The sequence below is a fragment of the Marmota monax genome, unplaced genomic scaffold (genome assembly GCF_021218885.2).
Source record: "Marmota monax isolate L192 unplaced genomic scaffold, Marmota_monax_Labrador192_F-V1.1 WCK01_AAM20220418_F8-fsc00020, whole genome shotgun sequence".
NCBI lineage: Eukaryota > Metazoa > Chordata > Mammalia > Rodentia > Sciuridae > Marmota > Marmota monax.
Genome location: NW_026692912.1, coordinates 6,107,188 through 6,128,383, shown reverse-complemented (window position 1 = coordinate 6,128,383; position 21,196 = coordinate 6,107,188). Strand labels below are relative to the sequence as shown.

Genomic DNA, 21,196 nt, shown 5'->3' with positions numbered 1-21,196 from the left:
CCCCCGTTTCCAAGAATGTCAGTATTTTTCAGAAATGTCAATGCCCTTATAAAGACAAGTGCTTCATTTGTTTCTGCTCTGATCTGCAGTTCTCCACTCTTCATAGTGACTTATTTTTCCAGAAAAGGTCTATGAATCATTCTTCTCCATAAAAATGATACAGGGGGAAGGTACTTCCTTCTACCAATGTTATCCCAAAATTGCAATAATGTATACCTTCTGTAGCTTCCTAAAGTAATAATAGTGGACTATATTCAGCTGGGCCCAGTGGCACACATCTGTAGTGCCAGCTACTCAGGAGGCTGAGGCAAGAGGGTCGCTTCAGCCCACGAGTCCAGGGCCAGCCTGGGTGGCATACTGAGGCCCTGTTCCCTCAAAACAAAACAATTTAAAAAGTTCACTTCCTTTACCTATTGTACTTTTAGAACCTTAGAATGAATGAATGAATCAGGAGCTGAAAGAATCTGCAGATGTCCACAGGCATTTTGGTCTTTGGGAGGTGGTGGAACTTACAGCTACCACATCTTCTTGAGCAACTGTCCTGCTGCTCATTTTCTCCAGTGTCCCTTCACTAAATACAGAACTTAGACTATGGCAGGGCGATTCACTGTCATCATCTCTGAAAGTTCTCCTTCCTCTCCTCTGTTGTCAGCTGCTTCATGTTGTACCCCAGAGTCAACAAGGGCAGGCAGCTGCTTTTAAAATAGCCAATTCCCACGCTAAGGACTTCACTTTTTCACTCTAGCTCTGTAACCTGCACAAGGTAAGAAATTCTAATACTTATTAAAAGAAAAAAGAAACAAGTTTGTATTAGAACACTCTGCTTACCATGAATTTTAACAAATGAGACTTCCTCTTTCCTGCTCACTATGAAGGCAAGGGAACAAACATTTACTGAGCACTTAATATATGCCAGAGTATTCTCACAAGAATTGTGTGAAATAGTGAGGATCCTCATACTAAAGAAAAGGAGATTCAGAGGTCAGAAAAATGGCCCCATAGACAACCTTAGTGTATTTGATTACAAAGTCAGAGTTACTTTACTCTACCTTGCTCTTATTAAAAGAGGAACCTCTAATTAGAAATCTGTATGACAGTGATCTGAGACCATATGATCCATTCCATACACAATTTCTGAAGATATCCCAAATCCTTTAAAAATTAAGACATCTTTGGGCTGGGGTTGTAGCTCAGCGGTAGAGCGCTCGCCTGGCACGCGCGAGGCCCTGGGTTCAATCCTCAACACCACATAAAAATAAACAAACAAAATAAAGGTATTGTGTTCAACTAATTATGTAGCCTTTTTTACTTAAATACTCATAACATTTCTTGATCACAGATAATCTATCTACTTTAGTCCTATGAGAATTAGGCAGGTTCTAATTATGGAATTTTAAGTCTCCTATGCTACATTAATATTTTAAAAATTACATAATACAAAACCAGTGAATTAATCTTTTAAATGTCATATGAACAAACATGATATATTGCAACCATTTTATTAATATGAAGCAATGGCATAAATCCTTCAACAGGAATATTGGTTCACTATTGTAAATATGTATTGATACTCTGATATAGTATCATGCTTGATTCAGTAAAATTATGTGTCATTTACTTTAGCTTTCACATTATAAAAACATTTATATTTCAGTAGTTGAGAAAACAGTATACAGCCATGCTTATCTTCTTTCTAGTTTAAATGCATGTAAACACTCATGTACAATGGATTTCTCACTGCTCAAGGACTTCATAAACTATGAACAACTTTTTAGCGCTATTTGTCCAGCCATTTTGTTTTAATTGAAAAGAAAGTGAGCGAGCAAACAATGCTGTGGTACAAAAGATCTTTGTACAAGATCCCCTTCTGAAGAAATGTTTGAGTAACTGTAGTCCTACAATGAGACTATAATAAAGATCATCCTACAAGGACATGAGGCAGACCCACTCTCCTGGAGAGTTTCCGATCTTATTAAGAGTACTATTATGACTGGGGTGGAGTGGAGATCATTAAGACATGCTGGAAGACTCTCCTAGAGAGATTATTCTGAACATATCTCAATCCTATAATGACTATAATGAAGACAACATGACAGTTGAGTCATTCTGCTGAAGAAATTTGTGTCCATAAAGACACAGTAATATAATTAAATGATATAATTATATTACAATTAATTTTTTTATGTTCAGTGAAAATACAGAGGCCATGAAAGCAGAAAAATGTGGCACTATGACAAAGAATAAGGAAGCACTCTTAAAGAATAAACACTTAACACAAAAATATTTCACAGGTATCTAATAAATTTTCATGTCAAATCTTTTAACTAAACATATAAAAATTTTAAATGGCAACTAATAAATTTCCATGTCAAATCTTTTAACAAAATCCACAAATAGATTATAAAAATTGAACAATCATGTCTTATGTATAAAGTTTTACGGAAAAGTTGAAATTTCTACATTATTCTGTTTAATCAAATGCTGAAGGAATTTGAGTCACTGTTGAGGAGCAGTTGATACATTTCTGAAATAGTTACGAAAATAATATCACAATTAAGGTTTGGCACAGTAGCATTCCATCAATCTTCAGTCATCTACAAAAGTTAACCGCCCAGGCCCTTCGTTCTTCATCCATCTCCTGTATCTCTTCCATCTTGGGTCATTTGCCAATTTTTTCTTCAATTCTTCCTCTTGTTCTTGTTTGTAAATCTATAAGTATAAATAACACTAACTGACTTTACAATGCAAAGAGAAACATTTCCCATTAGCTTTATTGCATTTTTATACTTTTCAAATATAACTTAGGTAAACGATTCCAAAGAATATATTGACTGATTTGATTTCTGAAGACCATTCATCTACAAATGCTAAGCAATTAAGTATTACAACAATCAGTGTTAAATAAAAAAAAGAACTGTATAAGAACAACTACTTCCTTTTTTGTCACTGAATTCTACAACTTAGAAATGCATTATTTTCCATATTTAAATCATACATGAGCTGAGTTTAAATGGCTTAACATTTACTCTCTACAACTAATGTTCCAATATTAAAGCATCAATATTTTTTTACATGGTATGTTGTAAATTTAACTGATGACTTTCAGATTTGTTGACCTTAACCAAGGAACAAATTGACTTTAAATATATATCTGCTCAAAACTAAACTTATACCTACTTTTATCTTCAAAGATAATCACTGGTTTTAAAAAAAAATTATTGAAGTCTCTAAAAACTAGATAAGCCATATAGGTTAAGAACAAATGGATGCTAATTGAAACTAAATAGACAAGTTGCCATATCCAGTTTCATAGCTACATCAAATTTTAGAAATAAATACTATTTCCATATTTTAGGAAGCAATGACTAAAATAACCTGACATAATAACAAGATAATTCAGCTCTGTACAGCAATCTAAGAAAGGCAGTATTATGTCTAAAAGAGAAAACTTTTCAAATAGTTTGAGAGCTAAATAGTATCTTTTTTAAAAAAATATTTTTATTAGTTATTCATGGACCTTTATTTACTTATTTATATACAGTGCTGAGAATCGAACCCAGTACCTCACACATGCTAGACAAGCGCTCTACCACTGAGCCACAACCCCAGCCCCCTAAATAGTATCTTAACCTTCCATTTATTTGTAAACAGGCTGAATATATTTACTTGTTTCCAGATGTCTATCTGGAAACTTCCAGTAAGTTAATGGTCACATATAATTTAGACCAAAACTTTACTTTCAATAAAATCTACTTAGAACCTCACATAGTTTCAAAACTAAAAAAAAAAACCAAAAAACTAATCTCTCTCAAATTTCTTGATAGTTTCAGTGTGTTCTATTTGACATTTAACATATTAATGAATTAACTGTATTCAGAACTTAAAATTTGAGGACAATTATAGTAACAAGAACTGCTTGTCCCTTTGCCCTATGAAGGTGATGACTTCAAAATAACTTTTGTAACTGAGAAGTATAGAATAAAAAACATTTAATAAAATGAATGAAGTTTAATGACATTACAGTAAGTCAACTTAAAAGTAAAATAAAACAAGCACATCTGTAATCCCAGTGGCTCGGGAGGCTGAGGCAGGAGGATTGCGAGTTCAGAGCCAGCCTCAGCAACTCAGCAAGGCCCTAAAAAACTCAGCGAGACCCTGTCTCTGAATAAGATATAAAAAAGGGCTGGGGACGTGGCTCAGAGGTTAAGGGCCCCTGGGCTCAATTCCTGGAACCAAAAATAAAGTAAAATAAAATTTTTCATACATAGATTAGTTACTATGCAGAAGGTTCTGGGGTCAATAATTTTCAAAGAGTATTTCAACAAAATTTCCATCTTATTCTCTGTTTTGCTTTTTTTTAAAATCTCTGTCAAAGAAAACTTGGGAAGGACCAAATTTTAGTGCAATTAACAGAAAGTTGTTTAACACCCCTGTGAACACACACATCATTACTCTACAGATTAACACAACAAATCTGACCTTTTCTCGGAGTTAGCCGAATTTGAAATTTACCTTATAAAAAGGCAAATTACAGGCTAAAAACCCACTGGCCAATTACAGTCACACTTTTACTAATAAAATAACTTTTTCATTATTCAACTCTTGGATTTCATACACTTCTGTATCCCACCGTATCCATAACCCAGATTTGGTGAGGGGGCGACAATAAACCCACAGTAGTGTCACTACTCACCTCATAGTTCTCCTTTATCCAGAGCTCCCGTTTAAGAAAGGTTTCTTTCTGATGATCTTCTAGACTATCAAACTGAGACTTTGACATCTTCATAGATTTACGTATGATATACAGTCTCTCTTCCTCCCCATATTCTTTGCCTTTGATGTTAAAATTATAAATCCACCGGCAATACCAGGCTATATATGAGCACAAGTGAAAAGGAGCTAAGATAATTTGAAACAGGAGAAGATCACGTATTTGGGGTTTCTGGTACCCTCCCTTTATATCTATTTTACTTTTTATAATGTTCTTTATGATGTTCTCCTCCTCGTCACGAATTTCCTCTTTGGACTTTTTATTTCTGCCTTTTTCTTTGGCTTTCTTGAGCAGTCCCTGCTGCTTTGCAATCTCAGTTGCTTGGATACGGTACTTGGGCACTGTGGCGAGGTAGCTAATTGCCTTATTGTAGCTATTCCACCAGCTGAAAAACTAAAATATTTAACAAAGAAAAATAAGTCACTTTTATTAATAAAATTCATGTATACTAAAGCAATAGTAGAGAGTCTTGGTGAATACCATCATCCAAAAATTCCATTCTGATTAAAATCAGGGATCTCAAAGATCTTATGTCATAAGTGGACATGCATGTGCTCTCTCTTTCTTGTATTTTTGCAGTACTGAAGTTTAAACCTAGGGCCTTGTGCACGCTAGGCAAGCTGTCTACTCCTCAATTACATTCCCTGCCCCCTCTTTTTCTTTAACTGCATCCACCTACTAGAGGAAAAGTTAAATGGCCAAAACTAGATGGTAAGAAATTAGTTTCTAAAATTCCTGGAGTATAGCAGACACAGGCAACTAGGTTCATTTTATCCCTTTCCTACACCATCTACATATATCAGAGTGAAACTTATTCAATTCTGAACTGAAAGATTCAAATACATATTAACTCCATGTATTTGGACAGGAAAACATTTAATTTCGTGAATAAATTCTACCACAAAGAGTTTTATTGTCAGAAAAAGGCTTGTTCCTCAGTACCTCTATACATTTCAAAGTTTCCATTTTACTAAATGCATATAGCAGTGATACTATTAATATTCTGAAAGAGTATACAAATAATCTATTAGAAATAGCAAAGAAAAATCAGTAGGGTATTACAATGTCTAAAACAAAAAAGTAAAATTATCCTTGCTTTCCCCCTCGAAAGGGGGGGGGGGAGATGATATATTTAAAATATATCTTCAACAGGGAATTCTAATTTTTGTTTTGGTTTTTTCTTTCACAATTTTAATAAAATTATCACTTTTCCTGGATATTCCTGCCCCCTCTTCCCTTGACCAAAGAGTAACAGGGAATTCTCTTACTACATGAATTGCAGTTGAGAATCATTTCTGGGAATTAATCTGAAGAAGTCATTTTCAAACTGAAGAAGTCATTTTCAAACTAGTAAAATGCTCTATTCTAGTCGTCTCACTGTTCTTTTCCATTAAAGTAGCACATGGCAGGTGTGGTTAGTGTAACAATAACAACAGGGAAAACTTGCTATAGGCTCAGTTAAATTTTTGTGATATTTTAAAGCAACATAAAAAGTTACTATACCTATTTTAATCTGTCAGTGGTTTTCAACCTGAACAGAAGCACCTGTAGGGGGGCATGTGGAATGATGCAGGACATTTCTAACTATTACAATGGTGAGTTCTACTGGCATTGATGGATGGGAGCCAGGACTTGCTATGCCATAATTAGAAGCTCTTATTTCTCCCAAGTTCATGGGAAATCACTGAATAGTTCTAGAGAGGCAAATGATATAATGTAGCTGTTATGTGGCAAATACATGAGAAAAGATTTGTATTCTGTGGGGGTTTTATAGTTACATAACTACATTTATCATCAGTTACTTAGATTTCCCACTGACAAAGATTCTAACACTGTTGGTTGCTAGAACAAATGGATGGTAGTTTTCTAGACTCAAAACTTAATCTCAAAAATTTTAATCTCAACTAGAAGTCAAATATTACAAAAAGGTACTTGAACTGTAAAAGAGTAGGCAATGTGCACCCACATTGAAAGACATCCACAGATACACACCTGAAACACTGAAATAGCACACACACTGACCAAAATCACTATCCTAACATCCACTTTGGGGGTTAAGCGTCTGCTGTAGTAATGGTAGTAATGGCTGTAGTATTCTTCTGGATGATCCAGCATATAGTCATAATCTTTTCGTGTTTCTTCATCCTGCAAAAATGACAAGATTTCCAATTGCATAGGACATTTCATTAAATGGTCTAAGTTTATAATTTAAGTCAAACCTAGAAGTTTATAATTATGAAAGATTATTCCAAACAAAAGTTAAAATTGTCAAAATAAAAAAAACTTCCCAATGCATAAATAAATTTGTTTCCAGAACTTTAATATTAGTTATAAAATAACTGTAATATAAAAATATTCCAAATTTTTATTCCTAGAAAACATACACACACTTTAACAACAATTAACCATGACTTTTTAGCTAATGCTGTGGTGCTAATAAGCACCATGTTCCTATAATGTAAGAGAATATTGAGGGCTGGGGATGTGGCTCAAGTGGTGGCGCGCTCGCCTGGCATGCGTGCGGCCCGGGTTCGATCCTCAGCACCACATACAAACAAAGATGTTGTGTCCGCCAAATACTAAAAAATAAATATTAAAAAATTCTCTCTCTCTACCTCTATCTCTCTCACTCTCTCTTTAAAAAAAAAAAAAAAAGATTGACACCTATTCAACTACCGTTCATAGAAAAAATGTTTATCTCTTACATATATTCATATTCACATTCCAGCCTTGTATAGAAAGTCTTATGTTGAAAGCAAGGATTAAGATCAAAAAATGGATGAAGCCAATCTGGGTCTACAAAACTATGCTTATCTCAAAAAACAGTGAGACATCAATGTAGTATAAGGGTCAAAGTTCAGCTTTGTGAACCTGGGTAAAATATTAAGCCTCTGTGAGCCTCATTCTTCATTTGTAAAAGGAGATAATACTGCCTGCCCTAATATTTTTACATGATTGTTTTAAATATCAAATGACATACATGGTACATAAACATGTTACAAATATGTAGTGATTTACTATTATAATACATTGTCACAGCCCAGTTCACAAACAAACTCACTGAACTATGGCATTCTGAAAAGCTGTCCTGAATATTCACGAATAAAACATTTCCTAAAATATCTAATTCTAACCTATTTCTAACAGAGATAAATGCCAGTGTTTACTGAGCTACCCAAGTTAAGGAGCTACTAAAGTAGGTTGCAATTTGCTTTGTATCCCACAAGAAACCTGTTTTTCAACTTGTCCCATTTAAAAGAAAAATGCCAAAGGACTAAGACCAAAATGAGTTCTTTAAGCTCTACACATGAGTAGAATAGAAACCATTACAAAAGCAAAAATCTTTTTTTAGTTAGATTTCCTTATTGATTAAACTATTCATCATTAATAAAGCTGCACATTCTGAGCTAAAGGCATTTCAACAATTAATCTAGTGCCTTGTCACTGCAGACAGATTCTCTGGAGGTAAATTCCTGTTGACAACTTTAAAATACACCTAAAATACTACGCAGACAAAAAGGAATGCTAGTTAAAATTTTTAAATTTCATTTTATACTTGAGATTTGAATTTGTATCAACCAGCTATGAAAAAAATAATTTAAGTAAAAGGAATGGAACCCAGGGGCACTTTACCACTGAGCCACATTCCCAGCCCTTTGTATTTTTTATTTGAGACAGGGTCTTGCTGAGTTGCTTAAGGTCTCACTAAGTTGTTGAGACTGGCTTTGAACTTGCAATCCTCCTGCCTCAGCCTCCTGAATAACTGGGATTACAGGCATGTGCCGCCAAGGTCAAAGAGCCAATCCATAGAGGTCACACAGTCCTAAAAACTAAAGCCCACATGTCTTGTTGTGTCTCATTTTTGAGTACTTTAAAGTGTCCTTTCAGAATTTTTCCATTCTCCCTTCAGTTTTTGCTTTTTTAGGCTAACTTTATAGAAATGCCCTGCTTGAAATTCTTGATTTTCAATTCAGCCTTTCAATCCCAGCAGATGCCTTTTGAAATGTTTTACTTCAAGCACGATTCTTCTTGTTTCAACTAGATCACATGTACTTGAAACTTAACACCAGACTTGAGATAGAATTCCTGAGTTTCCAGCAGCCCTGTCTACACAAAGCCATTTGCCCAGCTTGGGTGGCTTACTCCATTATACACACAGCAAGGACTTCAAGTGTCACTGAAACCCAGTAGTGGAAGGCATGTGTCCTGTGGCTGTCCTCCCTTCTTTGTTCTCTTCATGAAGGTCACATTCCATAGTATGCAGATGCCATCCCTCTTCAAGCATTTCACCCAGATTGTCCCCCATGGTCACCATCTTCTCACTGTTTTCAGATTTGTGACTTCACCAAGCCCCGAGCTCCTCCTACAGGAAGGTTAACTAATGCTCCAGACCAGCAACTCCAAAATCTATACCTTGTGACTAGCTTTCTACTGCAAGCAGAGTCTGTGGGGTCTATTCAAGGCCCCACAGTTCTCAAGCTACCTAATTGCTATAAAGGTTTTCAGGATCAAGTCTGACTTCTCTTAGAATAGTTTTTTACTTCAGGTAGGAGGAAAATAAATTTATGAGCCTATTTGGTCATGATTAAGAAACTAGAAAGTTGGCCACCTCTTTGTCATAGCATTTATTCAAAGTTATTTAATTTTCACTTAAAGTTTTCTCTCCAAAATGAAGAAAACGATCTTTAATCTGAGGTATGCATACAATTTAGAAGGTATTCCAAGTTGACACAAATTGGTAAAAGTTAGTAGATCTCAACAGCCTAAGTCAAAATTCTATTCTTTAGTAACCTACAAAATTTAGAACACAAGAATACCAGGAATAGAAGAAAGAAAAAAAGACAATAAGAACATCTTTCTTTTTGGGACCCAATTAGAGAGCTAAGGTACAGTCTTACTATAACACCACAGTTTTTTCTCCGACCCATCTTAGAGCTAAGGTAGTCCCACATTTTTTGTTATTTATCTCCAATGCTTCCCACCAGTTATAGTTTAAAACTTCCTTGGTATGTAAGAAGTACTCCACAATTGGCCCAAATTTACCTCCTAGAAAACATCTCTTATCACTCTCCCCTTCTTTTACCCACAGCAAACATTCAGATTGCAATTTCTGTCATTTTGCATGTTCTTCCAGTACCGCTTCCTTTCTCAGACCTATGTCTTGGAACATATAAATCTCTCTAACTTGAAGCCCATCCTTTCTTTCAACTTCATGAGTTCCTGTTAATCATTTAGGACATGCCTCAGACAGAGTAGGGCCTCCCCCTTCCACATATCCCCTCTTTTTTTTCCCTTTTTGCAGTGCTGGAAGTCAAACCCAGGGCCTTACACATGCTAGGCAAGCACTCTACCACTAAGCTACCCCCTAGCCCATGGACCACTCTCATTATACTTAGTATCTATTTATTATAGCACTTATCACATTGTAAGCATCAGTTTTTTCTGTTCTTTGAATAAAAATTTCTAGGAAGTAGATAGGGTAATTCATTAATCTCTGTATATCTAAGACCTATCACAGTGCCTGGCATTCAGTAACTGTCATTTCAAAAATGAGTGAAATGTTATAAAGGTTCCCCTTCATTATATACATCTCTCCAGCCACACAGGTCTTTCTCCATCTCACCAGCAAGGCTGGATGGGTAATTATATCACAAAAACTTTAGCTTGGCAGAAATGACTGCTTGAATTCACTGCTTACAAAAATTTGCTAATGTGCCTAAAATAGCTTAAACCTTAAAACAGTTTAATATCTTACCTTTCAATAAGGTAGTACTTTTTCTTTCAGCAATTTTGTGGATCTTAAGGTCCCAGAGTCAGGAGATTCCAACTTCTTTCCAAAACCAAAAACTTTATACTTGTATCTTCCTCCTCTCTGTCCTGAGCCTTGATAAGCAGGGTAATAAACTCCTTGTTTCTAATCTCTACAGGAATAAATGGTGCTTCTGCTGGTGTCCATCCACTCCCAATCCTCTTGGGCATATGCAGGAGGACTGGAACATAACCACCAATATCTAGATCAAAAGTGAACAAGAGGAAACCCACAAGCAAAGAAAGCACTGAATCCTTCCTTTTCTTATGAAAACAATCATCCCTTCCCCAGAGGCAAAACAAGATGTTCCTGCCCTTCCAAGAAATGAGTAGCTTGATTTCAATAAATATAAGTTGCAATAATATAATTATTGCAGCCAGTTTTACATTAAAATTTTCTATTATACAGAGTGTTGAAATCATGTGGGGATGGTAAATGCTAGGAATCGATAATATATAAAAACAATCATTTTACAAGCTCTTAAAAATATATATTAATCTTAAAAGAATCTCACTCTCTTTCACAAACACACACATGATATTTAGGAAATATAATCTATGTTGAATTTTTTTTTAAGCCATTACATCCTACTGAAGAGGAAGAAAATTAACTATCAGTTTCATTTACTTTCTTGTTCCCTAGCCAACAGTCACTAGCGCAACTATCTTCTCATTCTCAATGACTTCCATGATTTGGATCATTACCAATATTCTAGTGAGCATCTGATTGTCCTGCCTCCTTTCAACTATGTCCTGAATATTTTCTAAATATAATATAAATACCTACAATTTAACATGCTCAAAAATCAAATTTGTTTCCCTGTTTCCGATAATATCATCAACTACTTGGTCACCTGAACTTTCAAAAACCTTTGTCATTTCAATTCAGCAAATAATGACACAAGTTATCAGCCTTGTGTTAAAAACAAACAAAGACAAAAACACAAAGACAAGGTCTTGGCCTTAAGAACCTTCCCATCTAAAAGAAGAATCTAGCAAGCAATAATTTGATTTGCTATGGAATAAAGGACCAACCAACTGCCTGGGACCACAGGCAATGGGATTGACAGAAGAGATGAGAGGAGAGCTGGATCCTAAATCAAGTAAGATATGAAACTTGTTACAAGCAAAGGGAACAGCAAGTGTTGGAGCATCAAGGAACATAAGTATTCAGTGAAGCTTGAGCACTAAGGAAATCCAGAAAAGACTAGTACACTTATCTAGAAAGGTAAGTATGGTTCTTACCATAGAGGATTTTATATGTATGCCAGAGTTAGGGTGTTGTCATTTGTGATATTCAAAAATGAAATGTTTGAAAGTATGAGAACAAATGGATTGACTAGAAGGATGTACTCTTGAAAGACAATTCCAGTATCATTATTAAAAGTGGAATAAGGGAGGGCTGGGGATGTGGCTCAAGCAGTAGCGCGCTCGCCTGGCATGCCCAGGGCACGGGTTCGATCCTCAGAACCACATAAAAATAAAAATAGAGATGTTGTGTCCACCGAAAACTAAAAAATAAATATTAAAAAAAATTAAAATAAATGTGTCACAGTAGATTGGGTAGAAAGAGGGGAGGGGAGGGGAGGGGAGGGGAGGGGGGGATAGGAAGGGTAGCAGAATACAATAGACACTAGTATGGGCCTATGTATAAACGCGGCTGCACTCGGCTGTATAACCAATGTGATCCTGCAATCTGTACACGTGGAAAAATAAGATTACGTACCCCAATTGAATCAAATGTAAAAGATCATTGTAATGTTTTGAGCAACTAATAAAAAAATTTTAAAAAAAGAAGTAAAAATAGATCAAACTTAATAAAAATATTTCACAAATCCTCAAAAAAATTCTCTCTCTAAAAAAAAAAAAAGTGGAATAAGAGAGAAATATTTTTTTGTTATATATGACAACAGAATGCATTACAATTCATATTACACATATAGAGCACAATTTTTCATATCTCTGGTTGGAGAAATGGTTTTTAATAGTTAAGAAGTAGAATAAATAAGACTTGATGATTAAAGGGGCACACAAGACTCAAAGGAGATGTTGAGCATGATACTGAAGTTTCCAATTACAATTACCATATGGATCATGTTACTGGCTAAGATAAACAATGAAGGAAGAGGACAGCAAGTGTAGAGAAGATGTGAGGGGAAATTTTGAAATGGGAGAGTGAAAACTGACTAGATACCCTTTCAATCTCTGGAGCCTCCAAAGATTATCTTTGTCTGTCTATGATTAACCTACTTTAATTCTGTTAAGAAGTAACTTATAGAAAACTGGAAATAATGCAAATAACTCCTGTTTTCAGGAAGGCAAACTCTGTCCAGTAGAATGCAGCTGATTACTGCCTTGTAGTTATTAGTCAGTTTTACAGGTATTCCAAAATTCCCTATGACTACAAATGTGGAACACTTTTTCTTTTGAACTAGTTTTAATACCTTACTGGTTTCCTCATTAATTAATGAGTTAAAAAAATCTCTGCTATTTATTCATTTTGTTTTTGTATGAGAGTCATGACTATAACCTCTTTTAAAGTTTACATTTAACATGGGGCTGGCATTGTAGTTCAGTGCTAAAGTGCCTGCCTGGCATGTGTAAGGCACTGGGTTCGATCGTCAGCACCACATAAAAATAAATAAAAATAAAGCAAAGATATTGTGCACATCTACAACTAAAAAATTTTTTTTTAAAGTTTACATTTATTGATTGATGATTGATTGATTTCAGACATATGATAACTGTGCTACAGATAAGAGGCAGCTGGAAACATGAGTCTGGAGAGCATGCAGGTTTTAAAGTGGTCAGCTTAAGAGCAGTGACTAAAGTCAAAGATGTAGAGTTTTGTCAAGAAAAGCTTAGAAAATAGAAAATACACAGAGGACAGAACTCCAAGAAAAAGCAATGTTTATGGATCAGGCAGAAAAAAAGACTTTAAAGACTGAAAAGAGAGCTGAGAATGTAATTCTCAGGTAGAGTGTTTGCCTAGCATGGGCAAAGCCCTGGATTCAATCTGCAGCATCACAAAATAAAAATAATAGTAAATTACATCAAGAAAGTCAAGACAGGACACCTTGAACTTAATTGTCAACAACACTAAATGCCACAAAGAGTTCCAGCAAGAAGAAGAAATGAAGAGCAGCCATCAGATCTGATAATCAGAGTGCCATTTTCCACTTGTTAAAAGAATGGTTCCAGTATGTGTGCTGGTACACATGTTAGTCTGATAGCTTAAATAAAAGAGAGATGAAGTAAATACAATGAATAGTAAAGAAAGAAGAAAAATGCACGTGTAGCTTTACAAGAAACAAAATTAAGTGAATGGAGTAAGAAATGAATCAACTAAGAGATTCTCAAGTTATAAAAGAGGAAAGATGAGATTCCAAAGGAAGAATACAGAAATAAAATGAGTTCAGTCAAGAATACCTTCTTGCTCTCCCCAGCCCATTCTCTACATTGCTCTCAGAGTTTTCTTTCTGTAACAAATTTAAGATTGTGTCATTTCGTCACTTTAAAACCTCTGGTAACTACTCAAAACGTATAATTCAAATTCCTGAAAAGAAATTATGGGTCAATCATATCTGATCTCAAACTACGCTCCAATCTCCTAAAACTGTCTCCCACACAGTTCACAGGCTTCCAACTTAGAAACAGCAGACGCATGAAAAGAAGTCTATAAAGTTATGCACTTGTGTATATCTCGAAATGTTCCATTTATCCATGGTAAATCTATATAAGCTAAATTAAAATGCCAACTACTCAGTTCTTGGCTAGAATCATACAAACTCAGTAGTTTTCAAGTTGATCTGATTGGTCGATTAGTTGCAGATGACATCAGATGTCAGGTAGTCAACACCAGAATTCAACACATCTGATACATAATCAACCTCAGCCATAAGTAGGACATAACAGCTGAAATTAAGGAGTCATTAAAAAAAATAAACAACACTTATGGTTTCACAGCTGAATGTAAATGTTACACATGCTACCACAGCATTCTGGGCCATGGGAGAAATCACTATCAAATGTATTACTCCTTCCTGCTAAACCCAGAAAGGTCTCAAGTGTTCCAGATAGTCATGCCCAATCAGAGTAAACATGTAAAATAAAAACTATCTGCAGTCTATAATCTGTAAACATTCTCAATCTAGTTGTTTACCAGCATCAAAACTATACTAGAATTTACATATTATAATATTTTCATGAATATAGCCATTCTTGTTATTTGCAGGGGACTGGTCCTAAGACCACCATGGATATCAAAATTCTCACATGCTCAAGTCCCTTAAATCTTGGTAACCTTCAATCTTGGTAACTTTTTTCTAGATTCATCCAGCTCTAAGAGTACATTCTTCTCTAATCCCCTAAGAATAAATAATTGCTTCCTCTCCATGGCACAATATAATCTGCACATACTTTTATTAACCAAACAATAAGTATATCTGCCTCTGTTAAGGGGGTTAACCCATTAAGTCCCAAGTTTTCAATTCTGCGAACATAACAAATACTTTAATAGTATTTCAAAAGTTACCATAAGTGGTATATTTATTGCTCAATATAGGTCTTTTTAGGTGTTCCACATCTGGAGCAATGGGACAAAGTGGGTTAAAAGCTTAAAGTCAGGAACTGCACTTTTTTTATCCATTGTTATGGTCTCCTCCTCAGCACCCATGTCAGTGCTGGTTAGAGAAAAGGGTTGAGTAAAAGAATGTACTAAGGTATAACAATAACACAGCAGGGGAGGGAGTTCAGAATCCCCTTTTTGCTAAATTCTTCTTAGGGGTTAAAGCACTGCCACATCAGATTGATAAAAAGAAACTGAAGTGCCCTTGTGAAATCTCCCTCCTTTCAAAGTCAAGGCTGGAGTAGAAGGTGCTTTGCATATCCTTTCAACTTACAGATAACCTTCATGCCAGCAATACTCCCAAGAATTATTCTGTATTCTCCTCTTGTGATCTTGCAAACTACTGTCCAATTCTACTACTTTCCCATTTCCTATCAGTTTTTTCTAGGTATCCTTTCTAGCTATTCCTGCATCTGCTAATTTTTATGCAATTTTTCATGTTTCATCCATTTCATCCAATTTTTAACTACATTCAAAAATGATTTTTAAGGCCGGGAGTGGGGACACTCACCTGTCTGTAATCCCAGCGGCTGGGGAGGCTGAGGCAGGAGGATAACTAGTTCAAAGTCAGCCACAGCAATTTAGTGAGGTGCTAAGCAACCCTGTCTCTAAATAAAACACAAAAAAGGGCTAGGAATATGGCTTAGTGGTCAAGTACCCCTAAGTTCAATCCCCAGTAACCCCCCTCCAAAAAAAAGATTTTTATAAAATGATTATAGTTCTCACTGAAAAACCACCCAGAGCATTAAAATAATAAATGCAATTTTTCTCTCATACAGGAAATTTTTCATTCATAACATCTATGCCGCTCTTTAACATTACAATTAATGTGGGTGGAACTGCAAAATAGATTGCACATAACAATATCAAATGCCCAAAATTCACTTTCAATTTCCATTCTATTTGAATCTGCTTCCAGATATGTTTAAATGAATAATATTCATTATCTGATGTGCCAGACACTGTGCTAGACTCTATGGATATACACACAAAAAACAAGGAGGCCAGGTTTAGCGGAGAGGAGAAGGGCTACTCAATATTCACGGTGCAGTGTGATAAGTGCTATAGTGGCAAAAGAACAAGAAAGCAGTAAGCGGGACTAGAGTGTTCCACCTGGTAAGATTCAATGTTGACATAGTGAGAGTTTACTTAACTTCCAAAGTCCATGAATTCCCTGAATTGTCCATGAATTCCCTGATTGCTGATATAGTAATAACTGAGTGTCATATTTTCTTGTCTTAGTAACTACACTTAAATCATGTTAGTATATTTATTATTCAATAACCACCATCTAAAAAAATCTCTAGAGCCAGGCACAGTGGTGCATGCCTATAATGCCAGCAACTCAGGTACTGAAGCAGGAGGACCTCAATTTTGAACCAGCCCCAGCAACTTAAGAAGACTCAGTCTCAAAATAAAAAAAATAAAAGGGGTTATGTCTCAGTGGTACAACATCCCTGGGTTCAATCTCTAGTACTGGGAGAAAAAGTCTCTTTCTCAAAAGAGCTTTTATTTGACCAAAACAAGTTCAGAGTCATAAATCCACCAAGCCTTATATAAACAGTTGCCATTTTAGTGATAGCATTTATTATCAACAGAGACAGGCTTATAAATGCCATTTTTATTCTGGAGCCAGTAGAGCTCAATTTCTCCCACTATTCTCCCTAACCTGCACCTAGCAAAAGTCATCAGGAACTCCTATCCCTCACAAACCCTTTTGCCAGCTTGAGGAGACCATTTCAAGCAAAACAGTGATTGCATCACCTGAGCGTCAACGGGATAACTTAAAACCTGAGGTCCTCCAAATTGGATGACCCGAATTTATTAAATCTTTGCATGACCCAGAAATTATATTCTCTGGCAACTTTTTCACAAGTCTCCATTATGACAGAAATTAAATCAGGCCACCCTGTTTGTTTTCAATAGCTTCTCCCATACACAGCAAAGTCCTTTTCCTTATCTCCTCATCTGCAATGAGGAAAACAGATCTTGGGAGGGACTCCACTTGGAAGCTGAATCTATGTTCATCTTTACAAATTCTAAACAGGAGTTTTAACAGTTATGCTGGGTCTGACTTTCAAAGGTCCAAACTACTCAAGATACTCCCTTTCTTTCACAAATAATTTCTATCTTCTTGCAATAAGACTGTGTGTGTGGAGGGGGTGGTGCCACAGTTGGGGAGCTACAGAACACCTCCAGGCTTCTCTCCTCCAGCAGTACAACTTCATTTTTGTTGGAAGGGTTTGTAACTACCACAAACATCCTGTCAGAGTCCAGAAGTGTTTTCCTCCAGAAATACTAGTTTTAACTGCCTAAACATTTCTTGTTATTGAGTGGACAAATTATTTTATTAGCTAACACTTTAGAGGCTTCTTCCCCTATAAAAGCAACCACATAGATTCGCCAGATCAGTCCTCTGAAACTGGCTTTTTAAGAAAATGGCAAGAATATTAAAAGAGTCCTGGGGGACCTCCTGGTACAAACTTCTCCCTAACCATGGCACTTGTTTTCAATGGTCTTACCAATATGCTCACCATTCTCAAGCCAAACTTACCCATCTCCAACCCCTCAAAACCCAGCAACAGTTGCCCTCTCTTTTGGAAATTCTCCATCTGTCCAGAGCTCCCCATGCACTACCAGAGCTTTGGAGCTTCACCAGTGGCTGGCTGTCTGTCTGCACTAACGTCTTTCCTCTATAAAAACAGGATGACGCTTCAACATGTTGGGTTACCCCAGTGGAAAGACTTCCTTTCTTTTCTGAAGTCTGTCATCAATCACTTTTTACCCTAAATAATGGGCAACTAAGCCCTCTGACCTAAGCACTTTCCTAACTCTTCACCTACTCCTGTTAATTGCCAATAAAAATTACAAACCAAGGCTATCGAGAATTTAGTGAACCAAGCACACTTTTTTTTTTTTTAATTCCTAATTACCCAAACTGTACTGTACAGAGTTTCTAACTCTCAGTATTTTCAACTCCATAAACCTAATCTGGAGAAATGATCCATGGTTACATTATAGTATATCCAGTCAAAATAGTCATTAAATGCAGACTGTAAGCTAGGCATGGCCGAGCACACCAGTAATACCAGCTACATGGGAGGCTAAGGAAGGAGGATAGCAAGTTTGAGGACAGACTAGGCAATTCAGCCAGACCCTGCCTCAAAATAAAATTTTTTAAAAAGGGGTGAAGATGTAGCTCATTGACATAGTGCTTGGCTAGTACAGGAGAGACTCTTTGTTCAATCCCCAGTACTTGCTCACCAAAAAAGCAGACTAAAGGAGGGACACTGAAGACGGTCTTAAAATAATACCTCACAACTATAATTGCTGTTGAATTAGCACGATGGGCCCTTGAAGCAGTAATAGCTCCATCAAATGTGACTTATACTTGGTGATTTCTCATATGGTCTGATCTTTGCAGTAACAGAAAAAAAAAAAAATGGTGTCAGGGTAAATCTCCCCCACCCTCATTCCCATAGTACACAAGAAAACCTTTGTCAAATAAAAACACATATACGAAAAATATTTCTTGCTAGAAATTCTCAGTCTTGTAGCCCAAGTCATTAAGCATCTATTTAGGGGTCCTACCTGGGGGATTTCTGGCGCTTGTCAATAAATCCCCGTAATAATTCTGTGAGGAGTTATCATGCCTGGCCTTTATTGTGGTATGAAGAAATAGCTATCCAAGGTCACGAAGGGGTATCAGAGCCAGGAGTCAAATATCTGGCCTCTGACAGATTGTTCATTGTTCTTCTTTTAGTTCCTTAAACCCCTAAGTGTCATCATTAATACCATCCCTAGAAACCAACCTTCTGTCATATCAAATTGGCATGAGCAGTGTCGCTTTGTCATATCAAGTTGGCATGATCGGTGTCAATATGGTTTCTGAGCAGCATATTATCAGCATGTTTTCATGAAATGATAAAATGCCCAGCAGCGCTTTCCATAACAAGGACTGTTTAAAAAGAGGAGGGGGCCGGTTATCCTCCCCAGGGCCGGAGGAGTTTCCCATTTCCCACCCTGGTCAGTGGGCCAAGCTGACTTTCACAGGGCCACGTGGCAAATGTGAGCCTCCTAAAGGTCGAGGTGGCGGTCGCTCCCGATGCCGGGGTCACACAGGACACCGCCACGAGGGCGGAAGGGCCAGATCACCGGCTCCCCGCGGCCGGTCCTCACAGGTCTCACCTTGAGAGTCTCGTAGGCGGTCGCCACCAGCAGGAAAGCCTCCTCGGCGCTCCGCGGGCTCTGGTCCTCGTCGCCGGGCTCTGGCCGGTAGCGGTCCGGGTGGTAGCGCCGGGCCAGCTGGCGGTAGGCCCGCGCGATCTCCGCCTTGCTGGCAGAGCGGCTCACGCCCAGCACGGCGTAGCAGTCCCGCGTGCCGCAGTAGAGCCCCTCCACCAGGGCCTCCGCGGGCCGCGCCAGAAGCGGCACCAGCAGCAGGGGCGACAGCAGCACCAACCGGCGCCGGCCGGCAGCCCCGGCTCCCCAGCGCCGAGCTTGCGGCGCTGCCATCCCGGACTCGCTCGCGGCTCCGCCACGCCAGCTGCTCCCGCACTCTGAGACGCGCCGCTCCGACGCCCCGGCCCTGACGTGTCTGCAGGCGGTGCCTCTGCGCAGGCGCACACGCTGCGGCTGCTGCCTCCACTTCCTTCACGACCGGTTGCTAGGGGAGAGGACGCCTCAGCCGCCAGGCCGCTTCGGGCCTGTTACCCAGCGCCCTTCCTAGCCTCTGCAGGCTGAGGGCCTGATCTCGGCCGAACCTGGATGACGTCTCTGTGTCCCAGGCGCACTTAGCTAGTGGGTGCGGAGCGCTCTGCAGTTCACGATGCTCAGCAGCCCTCACGTGCAACCTTTTCCACATCGTGATTCACAAGCTGCAGTAGGTGCTAGGGTTCTTTGCATCGCCTTAGCGTCAAGAAGATACGTGAGCGATACTGGCCAACTTATATTGCTATAATGTGTGCATGTACGAGTATGTACAACAAATCCCAAAATAGTGCACCAATTTTAAAAAATTGGGAAAAAAATTTTAAAAAAAAGAAGAAGAGAGAAGAAATGTACATGGAGGAAAGAAAAGGAGGAAGAGAACGAGGACGAAGAAGAAATGTGCATTGCGTTTTAAAGCCAGGTCTCCAGTTCCGGACACCTTTTTTTCTCTAACCCCTTTCCAAAATAAAAGATGAACTTAGAAAATCCTGGGCGCTGCCTAACAGGAACCCCATTACCTTCTAGTTCTCTTCCCATTATTGACATTTTGGATCAAATAATTCTTCGCCTTGGGAGGGCTGTCCTAGTTAGTGTAAGATGTTCAGCATCATCCCTGGCCTCTCGACACTAGATGTCAGTAAGTAGTACCACCACCCCAGTCATGACAATTAAAATGTCTCTAGATCTTGCCAAACGTATCCTGGGGGAAGGGTTACAAGAAAAAACACAGAACGCTCCATTAAATTTTAATTTCAGATTAACAGCAAATAATTTTTAGTATAAACATGTCCCAAATATTGCATGGGACTATATAACAATAATAACTTGTGATTAGCAACTTGATCACAGCTATATTAGGATTCTAGTAATTGGGATTGGTCAGTGCAGGCATTAGTAAATTGTGATAAACAGTGTTAGAAACTCATATGGAATACATAAAACTTTCTAGTATCAACGTGGACTCAAGATTTCCATAAACATAAACTTAACCTTAAGTATTTCATTTGATGTTAATTTGAGATGGGTCAAGCACAAATACTTATTCCAAAATAGAATTCTATTAATAGTCACATTTGCAAATTTGCAAGTACAGGCACAATTAATTCACATACACTGGAAGAAGTTTTACAATTAAAAACTTTCCCTTCAAAGTGGAGAAGTGTTTCAATGCACATATATTTAAAAACATATATTTTTAAAAAGCTATCTCAAAATCAGCTTTGTGCCACAGTCTGGCTGGGCACAAATCACGAGCCACTGAAGCAGGAACAAACTTTATT

General features: G+C 37.5%; 1 protein-coding gene across 2 annotated transcripts; it reads right to left on the bottom strand.

The window, feature by feature from the left end:
• Positions 1–1,483: 1,483 nt before the first annotated feature.
• Dnajc25 (DnaJ heat shock protein family (Hsp40) member C25) lies at positions 1,484–19,780 on the bottom strand. Of its 2 annotated transcripts, XM_046451687.2 has the most exons (5): positions 19,395–19,780; positions 6,764–6,916; positions 4,972–5,164; positions 4,694–4,872; positions 1,484–2,709 (listed from the first exon to the last, which is right to left on the bottom strand). In XM_046451687.2, exons 1-5 carry the CDS (start codon positions 19,719–19,721, stop codon positions 2,587–2,589), a joined length of 975 nt encoding a protein of 324 aa, XP_046307643.1. In that variant the 5' UTR covers positions 19,722–19,780; the 3' UTR covers positions 1,484–2,586. The 2 variants fall into 2 exon arrangements, with proteins under 2 accessions (XP_046307643.1, XP_046307642.1); XM_046451686.2 differs by having other exon boundaries at positions 4,694–5,164; positions 19,395–19,779.
• Positions 19,781–21,196: the final 1,416 nt, after the last annotated feature.

What these genes read in the sequence shown, in the direction of transcription:
- Dnajc25 (XM_046451686.2), bottom strand. Translation starts at nt 19,721, where the DNA reads ATGGCAGCGCCGCAAGCTCGGCGCTGGGGAGCCGGGGCTGCCGGCCGG. An exon ending in CCGCCTACGAGACTCTCAAG is followed by an intron (nt 6,917 to 19,394) that starts GTGAGACCTGTG and finishes TCATTTTTGCAG; the next exon opens with GATGAAGAAACACGAAAAGA. An exon ending in GGATAAAGGAGAACTATGAG is followed by an intron (nt 2,710 to 4,693) that starts GTGAGTAGTGAC and finishes TTATACTTATAG; the next exon opens with ATTTACAAACAAGAACAAGA.